The sequence below is a fragment of the Colletes gigas genome, unplaced genomic scaffold (genome assembly GCF_013123115.1).
Source record: "Colletes gigas isolate AHSC1104 unplaced genomic scaffold, ASM1312311v1 Colletes_gigas_Sc00033, whole genome shotgun sequence".
NCBI lineage: Eukaryota > Metazoa > Arthropoda > Insecta > Hymenoptera > Colletidae > Colletes > Colletes gigas.
Genome location: NW_025106662.1, coordinates 2,109,280 through 2,126,544, shown reverse-complemented (window position 1 = coordinate 2,126,544; position 17,265 = coordinate 2,109,280). Strand labels below are relative to the sequence as shown.

The window sequence follows — 17,265 nt, the reverse complement described above, 5'->3', positions numbered from 1 at the left end:
TTCGCCCATCGCCACGTACAGATCGTCGACCGTGGCGTATTTGTTTGAGCGGATGGTCCTCTGAATGGCCTCGTCGCGGATGCTCCCAATGATCGCGTCCCTCAGGAACTCATCGGGAATTTCCACCTGCAGAGCCCTCAACCTCGCCAATTTATTGAAACAGAAGTCCCCTAGCTTCTGTCCAGGCACGGCGCTATAGAGGGCAGCCTCCCTCAGCAACCGGTCGAACGGCACCGGCTTCTTAAACCGGGCCACCAGCGTCGCCTTCAAGGACCCCCACGTCGGGTCCCGACGCTGCTCCTCGTCGAACAGCTGACGAGCGTGTCCGCGTAGCTGGCGCGCGATATTGCATACGATATCGTCGTCGCACCAACCACCCCGTCGCGCGATGCGGTCCACGTCTCGCACCCACTGCTCGATGTTGCCCTTATCGTCCGACGGGTCGAACCTCGGTACAAGGTGCTCTTGTAGTACCGCCGGCCGATACCTGGTCACCCTCAACTCCTCCTGGAGTTTCGCGACCGTTAACTTCAGTTCCTCGATCGCCGAACTCTCCCTCGTGCACGGCGTTCGCGGTTCGGGAGGGGATCGCGATCGCGTCCGCGCTCGGTATGAATCCCGAGAATGTTCCCGCCGGTGATCCGGCGACCTGTCACGCGAATGTCTCCGCGTTCGGCGGCTCCGGCTTTCTTCGCGTCGCGACCTTTCGCGAGAGCCCCGACGGCGCTCTTCCGTTCGATCCCGCGAACGGCGAGTCAGGTCGCGCGAAGGACGCGTCGATCCGCTGGAGCTACTCCGCGCGTCCTTGTACGACCGGCCGTCCTCCGTTACGACCGAACGACGACGCGACTCCCTCAGGTCATCCTTCGGGGGCGTGTATCGCGAACCTCGCGAACTATGTCGCGATTCTCCGCGCCGCGAATAGCATGACCCGTAGCGGGATCGGCCTCCGATCTCACTCATGCTGCCTGTGCTCAATGCCTGTACGGCTTAAAAAAGTCTCGCACTTCAGTTTTCTCGGCACTTGCACAGTGTATCACGTGTCACTAGTACGACGCACGTACGGCTTAAAAAAGTCTCGCACTTCAGTTTTTCGGCACTCGCACTACGTATTACACGTTATTCTCACAAAAAAATAACGCGAATATTGGACTCAGTGGCCAATTGCGCGTGATAATCCCACTTCTGACTTGTTAGACAGAACGCGAAAAAGGGAATTGGGAAACAATGAACTACGCAAGGTATTGGTAACTATATTTTATTCTGGCCCTTTCCGCGTCGGAAAAACGAATGACTCCGTCCTGGGCCTAGACTCTCGCCTTTGTCGTCAGCCTTCCCCCATCGGTAGGGGTGGGGGTGCTGACGGACGAAGGCCAGACGCGGTCCCTTGCCAGCGCCTCGACTTGGGCCTCGCCTTTTCCCGATGTCTTACATTTATTTTACGGAAATACACGTTTTAAGACCTCCTGATCATATTTTAATTATTGAAAAAAAAGACATTTTTTTTATTCCCATGTATGAGCACACATATGTATATTATTAATACGATTGAATATAAATAGCTGAATGAATTTAAATGAAATTTTACATTTAAGTTTTATGTTCTCATTTCAAAGGCGTGTGGACGGATTCAAATACGTGAACACTAAACGTAACGATGTAATTATATTATTTAATATTTACTAACTATTTAACATAAAGAACATAAAAGAAAGACATAAAACGTAAACGTAAAACTGTGATTGCTCTCGACTAACGTTCGATACAGAGTGACGTTCCAGCAGTCAAAGTCGACCCTTCCTTATTCCTATCTTATAATAATGATCTAAACAAAACGCACGTTCGAGACGCAGTCTCTAAAACGTATTTCAGCTTAAACCTAAACACCTCACTCGATACCTACTCTAGCTTATTGTTAGACTAAACACTCCTATCGACGCAAACGATAACGGTTCTCCTAGCCACACACATACACTCCTTACAGATTATACCTCTTGTTTCATAGTTGTTCCGATATATAGACATAATGTATAAAAAATCTTTTAAATGTTTCATATAAATCTTAGGACGAATTAAATTTTATATAAAAAAAATTATATAAACTTTTTCTCTATCTTCTCTAGAAAAGAAAACATTAAATGAAATCTTATACATTACATGCTTACTTAAATCGCATTGAAAACGAATACCACAAATGTTTTAGAATAATGTGCAAAATGTGATTGCGATTTTCGCTAAAACAAATTGAAAACTCGTTTCTAACAAGGAAAAGTTGGAATGGTACCAGGTTTTGGGTTAGGTTTTACTTTGAGATATTATTAAAGTTATTACAGGTCCTTATTTTCAGAAATAGAACTATGTTCACCACTAATCAGCGTGGCGTGAGTGATGAGGTCTTTGCCTGCAAGTTCCGAACTTCTTCTGCTCTGCTGGTTCAAACCCTGCCAAAACAAATCCTTTTTTTTTATTTTTCAATCATATTTTAATCGTACACTAAATGTGACATTATATTTTTGTCTGACCTTCGAATATTTTTTTTTAAAGTTAAATTTAACCGATTACATTTAACATATGTTATTTTCAATGTACGAAGTACATGAATCTGGATGGTACTTTTCACAAAAACAGTCAAAACATAAAAATTTCAAGCACCACGTACATTTACTGAAAGTTTTGTTTTCACAGAAATTACAAAATTTTGTATTTAACTCTGATGGAAAGGCCGCTTCATTTACATTGATAAAATGTGAACGATTTTCGGATAGTCGTACCTTGTAGCTCGTACTTTTTACCTTATACTTCAGGTAAAAAGGGATATAGCTGGGAAAAACAGTTTTATGACATTACCTGCTAACTATGTTACTGTTCTACAATGAAACGCTATGTTTTGTACCTTTAAAAATATTCGACTATGTCCTTTTAAAATTTAAGATACAACCCATACTTTGTATTAAACTGGCAAACGGGATCACTTTTCCTTTGTTTCTAGTTAGTTCTATTTAGTTCGTCATAACCAATTGATACGGTGATTTCAAAACAATCGAGGAAAATCATTATTAATTAATTTCTGCAATTATTAATTCTACTGTTTTGTTTATGTTATAAAAGTAAGAACTCTTCTCATTGAAAAATACCACAGCGTGCACAATACTGGTAAAGAGTGGAATCTCATTTTAATTTATTAATTTTCAATCTTAAAGTATTTTGATTTTCAAAAATTGTATTAATAATATACATATGTGTGCTCATACATGGGAATAAAAAAAATTTCTTTTTTTTCAATAATTAAAATATGATCAGGATAAATTTTACAAAATTTTGTTTTCATTATGGGTACTTTGCTTATGTGCGCCTACATAGGTCGGAAAGTAAAAATGCCTGTCAGGCGTACCATAATAAATTCTAGTAATTTCCCAAACAAAACAAATGAAGGATATTTTATTATTTTATTCCCTGAAAATAATTACATAGTTGGTAAGTTTAAAAATAATATGAACAAGTCGTAAAAATTATTTTGTATTATCCCAAATATAATTTAATCAGTTTTACTCGATAAAGAACGCTTAACCGAGTTCATTTATTGGCACTAGAGTCGACTATAATTGGAACGTATGCAATATTTGTCAAGCTCAAGGTGAACAACAATGATTCATATCACCTTCCAAGGAAGACAATGTCACGTATATCCAGAGATGCCAGAAGAGCACCGTCGGGTGCACACGCACACATGCCAGATACGCGTACGTGAGCTCGTGGAGTTTCGGAAAGTCGACAAAGGCAAACTGACGCATGCCCTCTTTCTCGATTCTCCGAAGCTGCCCGAAGTAATTCGGATCGCCTCGTGGCAGTCGAGAGAGGAAGGCTCACATTTGCCTTCTCGCTCTAAACAACTGAAATCCGACCTCCCGTCAACAGCATACGATTTGGATTCTCGAGCCGAGATTCTCGACTGCCCAGGCATTTTTACTTTCCGACCTATGTAGGCGCACATAAGCAAAGTACCCATAATGAAAAAAAAATTTTGTAAAATTTATTTTACGGTGTGGGATCGGGAAGATAATGACTCCGCTCTGTTCCGTTTCCGCACAATTGTATTGTTGCTGTCGTACAACGACGTGACTCGTGGTGCGGGTTACGCTCGACTCTCTGGTACGATCATCGCCACCGTACCAAGAGGCCTTCAAAAACAAAAGACGGTCAGAGACGACGACAACGGCTTTTCGGCTCACGCGGCTCTGGTCGTCTCGTGTGCAACCATCGTCTCGTGTGCAACCATACATTGTAGCGGCTTCGAACGGCTAAGGCGTATGTGGTGCCTTGGCCGCCACAACGGAAATACACGTTTTAAGACCTCCTGATCATATTTTAATTATTGAAAAAAAAGAAATTTTTTTTATTAGTCCCATGTATGAGCGTACGTATGTACATATATTATTAATACGATTTTTCAAAATCAAAATACTTTAAGATTGAAAATTAATAAATTAAAATGAGAGTCCCACTCTTTGCCAGTATCGTGCAAGCTGTGGCATTTTCAATAAGAAGAGTTCTTATTTTTATAACATAAACAAAACAGTAGAATAATAATTGCAGAAATTAATTAATAATGATTTTCCTCGATTGTTTTGGGATAACCGTATCAATTTGTCATGACGAACTAAATAGAACTAACTAGAAACAAAGGAAAAGTGATCCCGTTTGTCAGTTTAATACAAAGTATGGGTTGTATCTTAAATTTTAAAAGGACATAGTCGAATATTTTTAAAGGTACAAAACATAGCGTTTCATTGTAGAACAGTAACATAAGTTAGCAGGTATGTCATAAAACTGTTTTTCCCAGCTATATCCCTTTTACCTGAAGTATAAGGTAAAAAGTATGTACGAGCTACAGGGTACGACTATCCGAAAATCGTTCACATTTTATATAAACTTTTTCTCTATCTTCTCTAGAAAAGAAAACATTAAATGAAATCTTATACATTACATGCTTACTTAAATCGCATTGAAACGAATACCACAAATGTTTTAGAATAATGTGCAAAATGCGATTTTCGCTAAGACAAATTGAAAACTCGTTCTAACAAGGAAAAGTTGGAATGGTACCAGGTTTTGGGTAGGTTTTACTTTGAGATATTATTAAGTTATTACAGGTACTTATTTTTAGAAATAGAACTATGTTCACCACTAATCAGCGTGGCGTGTGTGATGAGGTCTTTGCCTGCAAGTTCCGAACTTCTCTCTGCTCTGCTGGTTCAAACCCTGCCAAAACAAATCCTTTTTTTTTATTTTTTCAATCATATTTAATCGTACACTAAATGTGACATTATATTTTTGTCTGACCTTCGAATATTTTTTTTTAAAGTTAAATTTAACCGATTACATTTAACATATGTTATTTTCAATGTACGAAGTACATGAATCTGGATGGTACTTTTCACAAAACAGTCAAAACATAAAATTTCAAGCACCACGTACATTTACTGAAAGTTTTGTTTTCACAGAAATTACAAAATTTTGTATTTAACTCTGATGGAAAGGCCGCTTCATTTACATTGATAAAATGTGAACGATTTTCGGATAGTCGTACCTTGTAGCTCGTACTTTTTACCTTATACTTCAGGTAAAAAGGGATATAGCTGGGAAAAACAGTTTTATGACATTACCTGCTAACTTATGTTACTGTTCTACAATGAAACGCTATGTTTTGTACCTTTAAAATATTCGACTATGTCCTTTTAAAATTTAAGATACAACCCCATACTTTGTATTAAACTGACAAACGGGATCATTTTTCCTTTGTTTCTAGTTAGTTCTATTTAGTTCGTCATGACAAATTGATACGGTTATTTCAAAACAATCGAGGAAAATCATTAATAATTAATTTCTGCAATTATTAATTCTACTGTTTTGTTTATGTTAAAAGTAAGAACTCTTCTTATTGAAAAATACCACAGCGTGCACAATACTGGTAATGAGTGGAATCTCATTTTAATTTATTAATTTTCAATCTTAAAGTATTTTGATTTTCAAAAATCGTATTAATAATATATCTACTGTCCTTCGCTCACTTGAGTCCCGCGGAAGGAATGCGGGAGAAGTAGAAGGGGCACACGTATTCCCACGCACACATTGGTCTCTAGCTCGCTATTCGTCGCGGCAGTTACACACACATGTGGACTGCCTGAGAGCAAGTGAGCAAGACAGATAAATGGGCGGTCCGACTCCCCTTGCCCCTGTGCCGTCTCGCGGGACTTCAAGTGAGCGGAGGACAGTACATACGTACGCTCATACATGGGACTAATAAAAAAATTTCTTTTTTTTCAATAATTAAAATATGATCAGGAGGTCTTAAAACGTGTATTTCCGTAAAATAAATTTTACAAATTTTTTTTCATTATGGGTACTTTGCTTATGTGCGCCTACATAGGTCGGAAAGTAAAAATGCCTGGGCAGTCGAGAATCTCGGCTCGAGAATCCAAATCGTATGCCGTTGACGGGAGGTCGGATTTCAGTTGTTTAGAGCGAGAAGGCAAATGTGAGCCTTCCTCTCTCGACTGCCACGAGGCGATCCGAAATTACTTCGGGCAGCTTCGGAGAATCGAGAAAGAGGGCATGCGTCAGTTTGCCTTTGTCGACTTTCCGAAACTCCACGAGCTCACGTACGCGTATCTGGCATGTGTGCGTGTGCACCCGACGGTGCTCTTCTGGGCATCTCTGCGTATATCTTAAAACTTTTCGGATTTCATGCGTATTATTGCGACGATACGATTACGAATTTTTAACTTGTGTACATATACATATCAAAATATGCAACCAACTTTAACATATAAAAATGGATTTATTCTATATCTATTGTGACACAAATGTATATTTTATGATTATTTCAAAGTTGCTTAAAAATTATACACATCTTCCTAAATAAATAAAAAATGCATTCAAACAGCATTTAGAATGTAATTACAGAGTAATATATTACTGTGTGGTGTAGCTATCATACTTTAAATTTTAGAAAATTATAAAAATAACAAATTATTGACACGTTAATTTGTTAAATCACCACTGATCAAATTATATATCTTAGGATATTTTAAATAGTAAACATATTTTAACAGTTAAATATAAATGAATATAGAAGATAATTATGAGAAATGGTAACGTTGCAAAAAAGACATTTTGCAGATGACGCTACTGTTTGAAACAGAATTCATGCCTAACTTCACTGTTGAACATCACCTAGCTAGAAAGTTGTAAATACACAATACACAGCTGTTTGGGACGTTACTGATTTCTGGACATGATGATTTGTATATAAAATTATTAATAAATTTACCATAGAAATACGAACTTTATTATAATGAGTGTCCAAATATTTTAGTAAAATATTGAGCAGGTAAGATTTCATTTTATACATTTTGACTTTCTAGTAAATGTGCAATTATGTCTTTGTAATTACATTGAAAATTAGAAGTAATTACGGCTACATAATCAACTTCATAGCGTTTCCCAGTTATTAAACGAAAAGATATGTTTAGAGTCATGTTATGGACAAAACTTACTTCAGTTTTGTTTGTAATCAAATTGATAAATGCGTAATTGTATTGAACTGTCTAAAAAGTGTTGCGCGATAAGAAAAATACGTATGTAATTCGTAAATATTTAAACTTTCAATTTTCAAAATAATTTTGTATTTCTAATCAAAGGTATTGAAATAGATACTGTTTAAAAATTGTAATTATAATGACATTAAGAGATGAATAGAAAGTTCTGTTTGTTTATTTTTTTTAAAGAAAAAATTTTAAATATTTACAAAGTACATTACAATATCAAATATGTTAATAGTGATAATTGAAATATCTTATATATTAAACGCATAACGCACAAGTATAAGGCAAGTTATTGTAAATACAAAAAATATTATGCCATTTCTTTAAAATCAATTAGGAAGGGTAATTCTTATATGTACCTTGTGGATGTTCTTTTTATAGACAAGGTTTGACCTCCTTTTCTTTATTAACCAGTGTATTCAACTGCCAGCTGCTTCTGAGTATAGGTTGTGCTGCAACAAAACATTTAAGTCTAATATTAATCATGCCAGACAGGTATGTTTCCTACATTAATAATTTATAATATATATTATGTGAATATATAATTATATATCTTCATTGAATAAAATGTAGTGTCATTTTTGGAAGCAAATTTGAATTGACTACTTCGTAATAAATAGGTATTTCACTTAAAGAAATGTATTTCTTAGGTATTTTTATTTATCATTTTCATTTCATTTTTTAATCTTTTTACTTTTTAAACAGAAGATGAGATTATAATTATATATGTATAAAACTGAAAATTTCTTATTTTTGAAATTTGTAGAGTTACAATTTAATTTTATTTTTTAAAACCATTTTACTTAATTTCAAATAAAGTTGATTATTATGCACACAATTAAACGCTATTTTATTAGGAATAAAATTTTGGTTGGCGCTGGAGTAATATGGGGTATTACTCTTTGCTGCCTCTTCATTAGTCGCAAACTTCCAGGATCAATGGCGTTATTAAGTTTCATTCCTGGTATTTTGTTTTGATCTGTAGTGTGCCTTTGTGTATCAGGAGTATTAAATGGTTAACATATATAGTACTTTTTATACCTATTTATATTTTCTAATTATACAGGGTGCGGCTGAATAACATGTACTAGCCGGCACGAGGTGGTTCTTTATGAAGAAATAAGAACAAAATATGGAATAAAATTTTTTCATTTAAAGCTTAGTTTTCGAGAAAGTCGAGTTTGAAAATCTTATTCGTACGTATACTGTTAGATTACGTTACGTTATAATAAACAATGCTTTGTTGTTCGTTAAAAGTCTTCTGTGTATTTTTTTCTTGAACTCTGTAACTTTTGCTGGGTTTATTGTTTATAAAAACGGTACGCGTTATACGATGCTCAACGAACCGCAACTTAGCCGTAACAGCATACGTATGAATAGGATTTTCAAACTCAATTTTCTCGAAATCAAAGCTTTAAATGAAAAAATTTTATTTCATATTTTGTTCTTATTTTTTCATAAGGAACCACCATGTGCCCGCTAGTACATGTTATTCACTGCACCCTGTAGAGTTATGTGTGAATAAAATTTCCCAATTTGAATATTTATGTTTATCACTAATATATTATTTGATTTAAACAATTAATTTATATTCATTATTAATGTTGTATTTTTTCAATATGATAATGTTTAATGTTTTAATAATATCAACTGTATTATTTGTTACAGTAAACATAATATTTGTTAAATATTGTAATATAACAAGATGTATTTTAAAGGAATCAAAAATGGAACGTAACGAAGAACAGAAATGTATATAAACGAGGCCAGTGCATCTGCACCTTTAGAATGTCAGTCTAATTCTAACACTGATCCAGAAGAGGGTATTGCGACAGGGTAAATTCAACTGTTATTCAAATTATCATTTATTCATTGTATAATAAATATTATTTAAATTTTTAATAGTGTGGTTTGTAATGTACTTCCTATTATATAGGCAAAAAACTTCAAATTTGACGACATCCAGATTAGTAGGAACATCGCCGCCAAAATTTGTTCCCCTTGAAGAAATTATAAAAGTTGTTAACGATATGCAAAATATGACTTTGGCTCACGAAATTGCAATGGACAAAAATTTTCAATTACAGAAGTTTGAGCATAAAGATGGTACATTTTACAAAAGAGTCAAAGAAATTATGCATACAGCTTTTTGGAATCTATTAGCCGAGCAATTGGCTGAAGATCCTCCAAACTATACACAGGCGATGGTTTTATTAAACGAAATTAAAGAAGTAATATATTCATACTGATTTTCTAAAGTAGCATAAGGTTTGTACAATTTTCAATAATTTTTCCTTTTTTCCTTTATAGATATTAAATGAATTGGTATTGCCACACCATGCAAAAATTCGAGAAAATTTAAAAGAAGTACTTGATGTAGATCTAATCAAACAACAAGCAGAAAAAGGTGTTTTAGATTTCCATCATTATGCACAATATGTGATTTCAATTATGAGTAAAGTATGTGCACCAGTAAGAGATGGAAAGATTAGAGAGCTCAGTCAAAAAACAGATGTTATTGAAATATTTAAAGGTATAATGGAAATATTGCAGTTAATGCAACTTGATCTGGCAAATTTTACTATTACCATGATGAGACCAAACATAGTTGCTTCGAGTATTGAATATGAGAAAGCAAAGTTTGCCGAATTCTTCAAATCTGTGCAAATGGTTTGAATTATACAGAAAGTGGTTATTAAGACATTTCGATCCTACAAAAGTTACAGACAGTTCAGTAGATGTTGATAATATACGACAAATCACACATTGTCTTTTAACTGAAGCATATCTTGATCTTCTAGAGTGGGATTTCATTCCAGAAACAGAAGTATGTTTAAGAATATTAAATTACAGGCAATCCATTTAGAATGGCACATGTTTTCATTTTACATTACGTACATTAATAATCTTACAAATATTTATTTTATTTTATATGCTTCTTTTAGACTTTATTACTTGATCAGGATAGGTTACTAGAATTGCGTGATAAGACCAGTAGATTAAGCATTATAGGCGCTGTGATATTGCTAGTAAACAATACAGTGGGTGCACCAATTCATGGAGTATCAAGGTTCAAGAAGAATATTAAACAACATCTTACTGTGCTGTTGGATTCTGTACATTCAAATAAGTATGTACAAAATGATTTACAATTGTATACACAAACAACACAGTTATAAGTTGAATTTTATACATATACTGTTATTAGAGATTTGGAAACTGTAATGCCGAATATTGTATTGCAAGTAAAAGCAGACGTAAGAACGACATTAGAAGAGATCGATTCTGCTCAATTATCTCCAGAGTTGGAAATATTATTAGAAGGACAAATATTAGAACTTATTAAACCAGAACATAAAATAGGCACCTTATAAGTGAGTATTGCATGCAAAATTTTTATAATTCGAATATTGGAATTGGTTTTTTTTATTTTATTCTTTTTTTTATACATTTTCAGATTTCAGAATTCGACAATTTTTACAAAAGATAATGCTGTCTAAATCTTCAGAACCACTACAAGTACCACCAGGGCTATCATCGCTTCAAGAGGAGCTGACAGCTATAGCAGCTCAGTTTTTAATACTCATTACTTATAATAGACGTGTGTTTGAAGACTACTATGAAGAAATCGTGACTAATGCACTTATAAAAACACAAACTGATAATAATAAAGATGCAAGTGGAGTTCATACCACACAGTTGTAAAAAACTGCAATTTTTAACCAATATGTATAAGGCAAACATTAATGTTATATGTTCATTAAATAACACATTAATTCAAAATAAGTGATATATATATATATTTTTTTTTAAAGTAATATTTAATTCATTTTCATGTCAAGATTTATAACAAAAGAGAGAAAAATATACATTAAACGCATGTAGACAAAAATATTAGATAGAAGACATTCCGATGTCGACGTACGTTATGAATGATGTACTTTAGTATTTGTCTAAAAAATACATATAATGATGAAAAAATACATGTTCGAATATGTGGATATTAATGGTTTTTTTTTAAAGCAATGTATGTATTACTTGACATAATTTAAATATTATTATAATCTTCAATAACAAATATTATAATTTGCTACAATTAATTTTCCGTACTTGGTGCTTTAAAATATTTTTTTCCAAATGTTATATATAGTGGGAGACAAAATGTAACATACATGTACATAAATATGAAATTAAATCAATTTATAATGAAACTATATTGTATTTTTAAATGGTTTATGGTTGTTTTATAATATTTGATTCTTTATAAGAATAATAAGAACTGTTTGTAAATATTACATATGTTAGCGTCAACGCCTTTCTGAAAAAAGACGCATGTGTCGAGATTAACGAATCTAATGGCGTAAGGCCTTTTCTTAAAGGTATTGTAACGTAGAGAGTAGTAACCGTTAATATGTTATAGATGTTTATATTTGACAGCGATTCAAGTGGCGATTCTACGATGAGAGCACTATGATTCCGTGTATCAAAATGTATAAGTTCGGAGTGACGACAAGGAGTTCAACGCAACATTTTTTAAAGAAGAAAAAGATATTTTAACAATATGTATAAATTTACACTCAGTTTGTAGTACTCTGTTTTCTTCTGGATATAAACAAATAATTGAAAATTTTGGAAATTTGTACAGGTTTCCGTGATTAAAAAGATTATTTAGAATATAAAATATATTGTGATTCATTACTACTTACTTGTATCATATTTTTAATAATCATTTTTTTCATTTTCTGGAAGTTTTAATTTTCTAACTGCACATTTTTTAAACGAGCAATATGAGTATCAAATGCAACTATATGTTGTTTTTTTAAAAATGTTTAAACCCTAAAAATTCATATATTTTTTGAATTATCGATAATTAGCAGTATGATGTAATTAGTTCTCATACTAATGTTAAAAAGTACCTATAACAAATGAAACCGTTCTTTCTGTGGAAATATGTTTTGAAGTATTTTCAGCAACTCTTCAAGGTTACCTGTCTTCGTATAATTTTGTATCATTTTTGCAAATGTTTTGTAATCAGCTTCCGATAAAGAACGTTTTACCTAAAAGTACGTTGTATATGTACGTGACATTTAAATTGTAAAATATTCCTTTTTAAACAATATTTTATAATTGCATATTTACCGCTTTTAAATATGTTTTGCCTAAAGATTTTTTATCAGTATCATTCGATTCTTCAGAAATTTGTTGAGAATATTTTAAATTGATTATACTGTTTGTGCACGCAGACGACGTAGAAGGACCAGACAAACACTCATTGAATTCAATAGGTAACATTTTTATTTTTCTTTTTTTTGTAACTGGTTCTGTGGTATTCTTTGTTAGTTCACAGGTAACATAATTTTCTTTTAATTTGCAATCGCTAAAATTAATTATAGGCTTCGACTTTGTTGCTAAAAGCTCAGAGAAATTTTTTTTCTTTACATCAATTGTTTTACCAGCTTCTTTATTTTCATTAGTATATAAATCTATATTAAAAGTATCCTCTACTAAAGATGTTACTTTAGACTTGTGTTTCAAAGGATTTTGTGCAGTTCGCGACAAGTTGTATCAAAAGATGCTGCCATTGCAGGTAACGAAATACTATTATTTCTAAATTGCATATTTGGTTGGGGTAACTAAAAATAAAATTTTTAGCGAACATAGTTACATTTGCATTAATACTTGTACAAACAAAGAAAGAAAACTTACAGTGTGTTCTGCATATTTAAAGAAATCTCTCAAATCTTTTGTAATTACTCCAAAATTAGTAAAATTTTTTATATGAGGCCTTAGCCAAGCAGATAAATACTTCTTGAAACCTGGATTCTCAAATCTACAATCACAAAGAATAATAGCACCATAATCATTTTTATGGCGTATTATTCGACCAATAGCTTGATTAACAGCTCGTGATGCTTCGAGTTGATACCACTCTTGCCCAGACAAAGCCTACAAAGAGTTAAAGTATACAAGACAAAATTTAATCTATTCGATATTTTAATATAAATTCAAATTTTAATTACTTCTTTGTTGTTAATTCTTATTTCTTCCAAGTATTGTTGTTTTAATATAACTCTTGGATCTTTCAAAGGTGGAAATGGAAGACCTGTAATTAACACAGCTCTACCATTTGCATTAGCAAAATCGAGTCCTTCACTCACTTTGCCTCTACAAACTGCCATGAAGATAGCTCCTTTACAAGAAGGGTCTTTGATTTTTTCACAATATTCATTTAAAACATTTATGAAACCATCTTTATATTGAGATTCGACATATATAGGCTAGTAAATATAAGAAAATGGTTCTATTACACATATAAATTTGTATAATAATATCTTACATAAATATAAAAAATAATTACTTTATGGTCTGCAATTTTTGTCCACAAACCTGTGTTTTGCCATTCTTCTTTACACTTTTTCATTATTGGATATGAAGGAAAAAAAATTAATAGACCATGAGGTATGAGACAACTAAAATTAAATATAGTTCGTCCAAGAGATCCTATATATTTTGGATCATTCCTAAAAGAAGTTATATAATCTGAGTAATATATTAAATATATTCACAATATGTACACAATATTGTGAATGTATTTTTAATCAAAATACCTTGTGTTGTAAGAAGAATTTAAAGCGAAACCATCAGGACCTTGGCTAAGAATACCCACACAAATTTGATCTCCTTTTACAATATGCGAATTTTCCAATTGGATTTCAATTGGTATTCCAAGTTCGGATATAAAAGGTTTTAATGGAGACAACGTACCGCTTGTTAATATCATTGAGCGTACACCTTGTTCCATTAACTGCTGCATGCTTTATAAAATATATGTATCATTATAGTTAAAATAAATAAAACAGCATATTAATAATATAATACATATTTTACCTGAAACCTGGACTAAAACACCAATAACTGATAACTTTGCCTTCATTTTTGAAAATGGTTTTCTTCGTTTCCCATACATCGTGTTTATAATTTTTTTTTTGTTCCTCTAATTGAATATATACTTTATAACATTGTTTGACTTTTTCCCTGTAGTGTAAGCTATTACCACTGCTAAACACAATTCTTAGCAAATCACTAAATTTTTGAAGCGCATTGCCTTTCCTTGTAAATGGAGAGGCACTTGTAGTTGTTAAGTAAAATACAATTTTATCTAATTTCTCTATTACTAGTTGCTCCTTGCCATGGGTTAACTGTCAAGTAAACTATGATGAAATATAAATATCATAAAAATATTTGATGCATTCAAAAACTAGTTCATAAGTACTTGTGCTTTTTCTAGTAATTCAAAAATATATCCACCAGGAAGCGTATCTCCCACATCGCGTTTATTGATTTTTATAGAATCGATGGTTTTCTCCAATTCCAAAAACATTGCTTTCAAAATACATAAATCATCTGCAGTAAAATCTTTTTGCACATTTCCTGAATTTTCCATAAAAAGATCATTTTGTTCAACATTGTTAACCATATCTTCCATTACTGCTGTTATTTCATCAATGCACATTGCAATATCTGTACTACATATCTAGAAAAATTTTGTATAAAATTCATACGTCTTCTTTATTCTTGGCAGACTTTAATATTTTTTAAACACATATGTGTATCATAAATAATTCGTATATATAGTATAATGATTTCTGTTACATATTATCATATTTAATGTATTACTTGTAACGATGCTGCTTCTTCACATATCTTTTCAATATTGTGTGCTTCGTCTAAAAGAATAATACTGTTTTGCAGATCTATATTTTGGGATTTTCGTGATTTTACATCTAGCAAGTAATTGTATGGCATGAATGTTATATCTGCATTTTGTTTAAGTTCTCTGGATAAGAAGTATGGACAGCATTTGAATTTATGACCAGCTTTTACTAAATCTTCTATATCTAATAATTCTCGTTTGAAGAAAGGATCTTCTTTTCTAAAGACATTTGTTTTCCATTAATGCTTTTGAAAAGCTAACAAATATTTATTAAAACTTACAAAATATTAGCAAAACATTTTACCTTGTTTCAACGTTGTTATAATAAAAACATGTTCTAGACTTTACTTTAGAATGACACATATGTACTTTACTCAAAGTGTTGGTCTCTTTGGAAACTTCTGGATGAATGCAAAGTTGATCTCTTGACCCCAGTACAGCTACACTTACATGTTTGTAAGAACTTTTTTTTAATTCTTGCATCGCCTGTGAGAGCTGAGAATGCGTTCTGGATGCATAGATAATTTTCGGCGCTGCCCAGTTAAAACTACTAGAAGGATCTGACTTGCCTGTAGCTTCTTTAAGTCCATTATTTAATTGTTTAATGAAATGTCCTCCACAATTTGGTGTTTCTATTCCACCGACCAATGATTGTGCTTGTAATTGAGCTTTTTTTGTTAACAACCAACTCAAAGAAGAACACAAAAGGCTCAGAGTTTTTCCTGTGCCTGTGATATTTATGTTAATTAGAATTAATGTTTCAATAATATGTAAATATGAAACAGTAAGATTGAGTTGTACCGGTTGGAGATTCTAGAACACCATTCTTACTATTCTGTAAGCACTCTATTACTTTCGCCATATATTCTTCTTGAACAAGATATGGTTTGAAAGGGAAATTAATAATGACATTATTAATTGTGACTTCAGGCATTGTATTGCTATGAATTTTTTCCGTACTTATAAGGAAATGTCTTTAACATAAAAAATATTGTGTAATTATCACGAACAGGAACATTAACCGCAGATTCCCACCAAAACTCTGCACTAAACTTATTTACTATTAACTGTATATAATGATGAAATTTAATTCGACATATTTCAAATTTAATAAATTCTTCTATTATAACAAAATAGTATTAAAAGAGGAATAGAGCAGTATTTGAAAATGAATATATTTAATTTAATACATTGCTAAAAAACGGTATTTGTATTATTGTATCGTCCTTCTACGATAAGAAGGCACAGCGTGTTAACATCCCCACTCTTGCTGCAGTCCGCTAATTCACTGTCACCCGTCACCGATCTTCGTCACCGTTATCGACCAATACCTGTGAGTCGCCGGACTGCAACAGGAGTGGGGATGTAAACACGTTGTGCCCAGTCAGTGATGCCAGAAAAGCACCGTCGGGTGCAAACTCAGCATGCTAGATACGCGTACGTGAGTCCGTGGAGTTTCGGAAAGTCGACAAAGGCAAACTGATGCATGCCCTCTTTCTCGATTCTCCGAAGCTGCCCGAAGTAATTTCGGATCGCCTCGTGGGAGTCGAGCGAGAAAGGCTCACATTTGCCTTCTCGCTCTAAACAACTGAAATCCGACCTCCCGTCATCGGCATACGATTTGGATTCTCGAGCCGAGATTCTCGACTGCCCAGGCATTTTTACTTCTGGGGTCGGTGTGGGCCCGGTGTCCCCTCTCCGCCGCCCGAAAGGTGGCGGAATCCGGGAGGGTATTGGTGGGGTGGGTTTCGGCGCGAGTGGAGATACTCGCGCCGCGGCCCAGTGTGGCCAGATCGGGCATAATTGAGTGCATCGAAATCGACAACAGTGACGACGAACTTCCTTAGCGTCTAACGGAATGGTGGGGATAGCAGGCATACACTACCGCACGAGCCACGTGTACGTGAGCTCGACGTTTGCGCACAACTTCGGGAAATCGATAAAGAA

At 33.7% G+C, this 17,265-nt stretch overlaps 1 protein-coding gene and 1 pseudogene across 1 annotated transcript; one reads left to right on the top strand and one right to left on the bottom strand.

The window, feature by feature from the left end:
• The first annotated feature begins 6,892 nt into the window (after positions 1-6,892).
• Positions 6,893-11,650, top strand: LOC122402112 (annotated as a pseudogene).
• An 870-nt stretch (positions 11,651-12,520) lies between these two features.
• On the bottom strand, positions 12,521-16,468 carry LOC122402186 (regulator of telomere elongation helicase 1 homolog). Its single transcript, XM_043404781.1, is given in 12 exon segments — positions 12,521-12,661; positions 12,744-13,162; positions 13,165-13,237; positions 13,311-13,550; positions 13,625-13,882; positions 13,963-14,125; positions 14,213-14,419; positions 14,493-14,803; positions 14,878-15,138; positions 15,282-15,537; positions 15,623-16,046; positions 16,120-16,468. Coding segments are annotated over 12 exon segments (2,886 nt in total). The 5' UTR covers positions 16,253-16,468.
• Between the last annotated feature and the right edge of the window lie 797 nt (positions 16,469-17,265).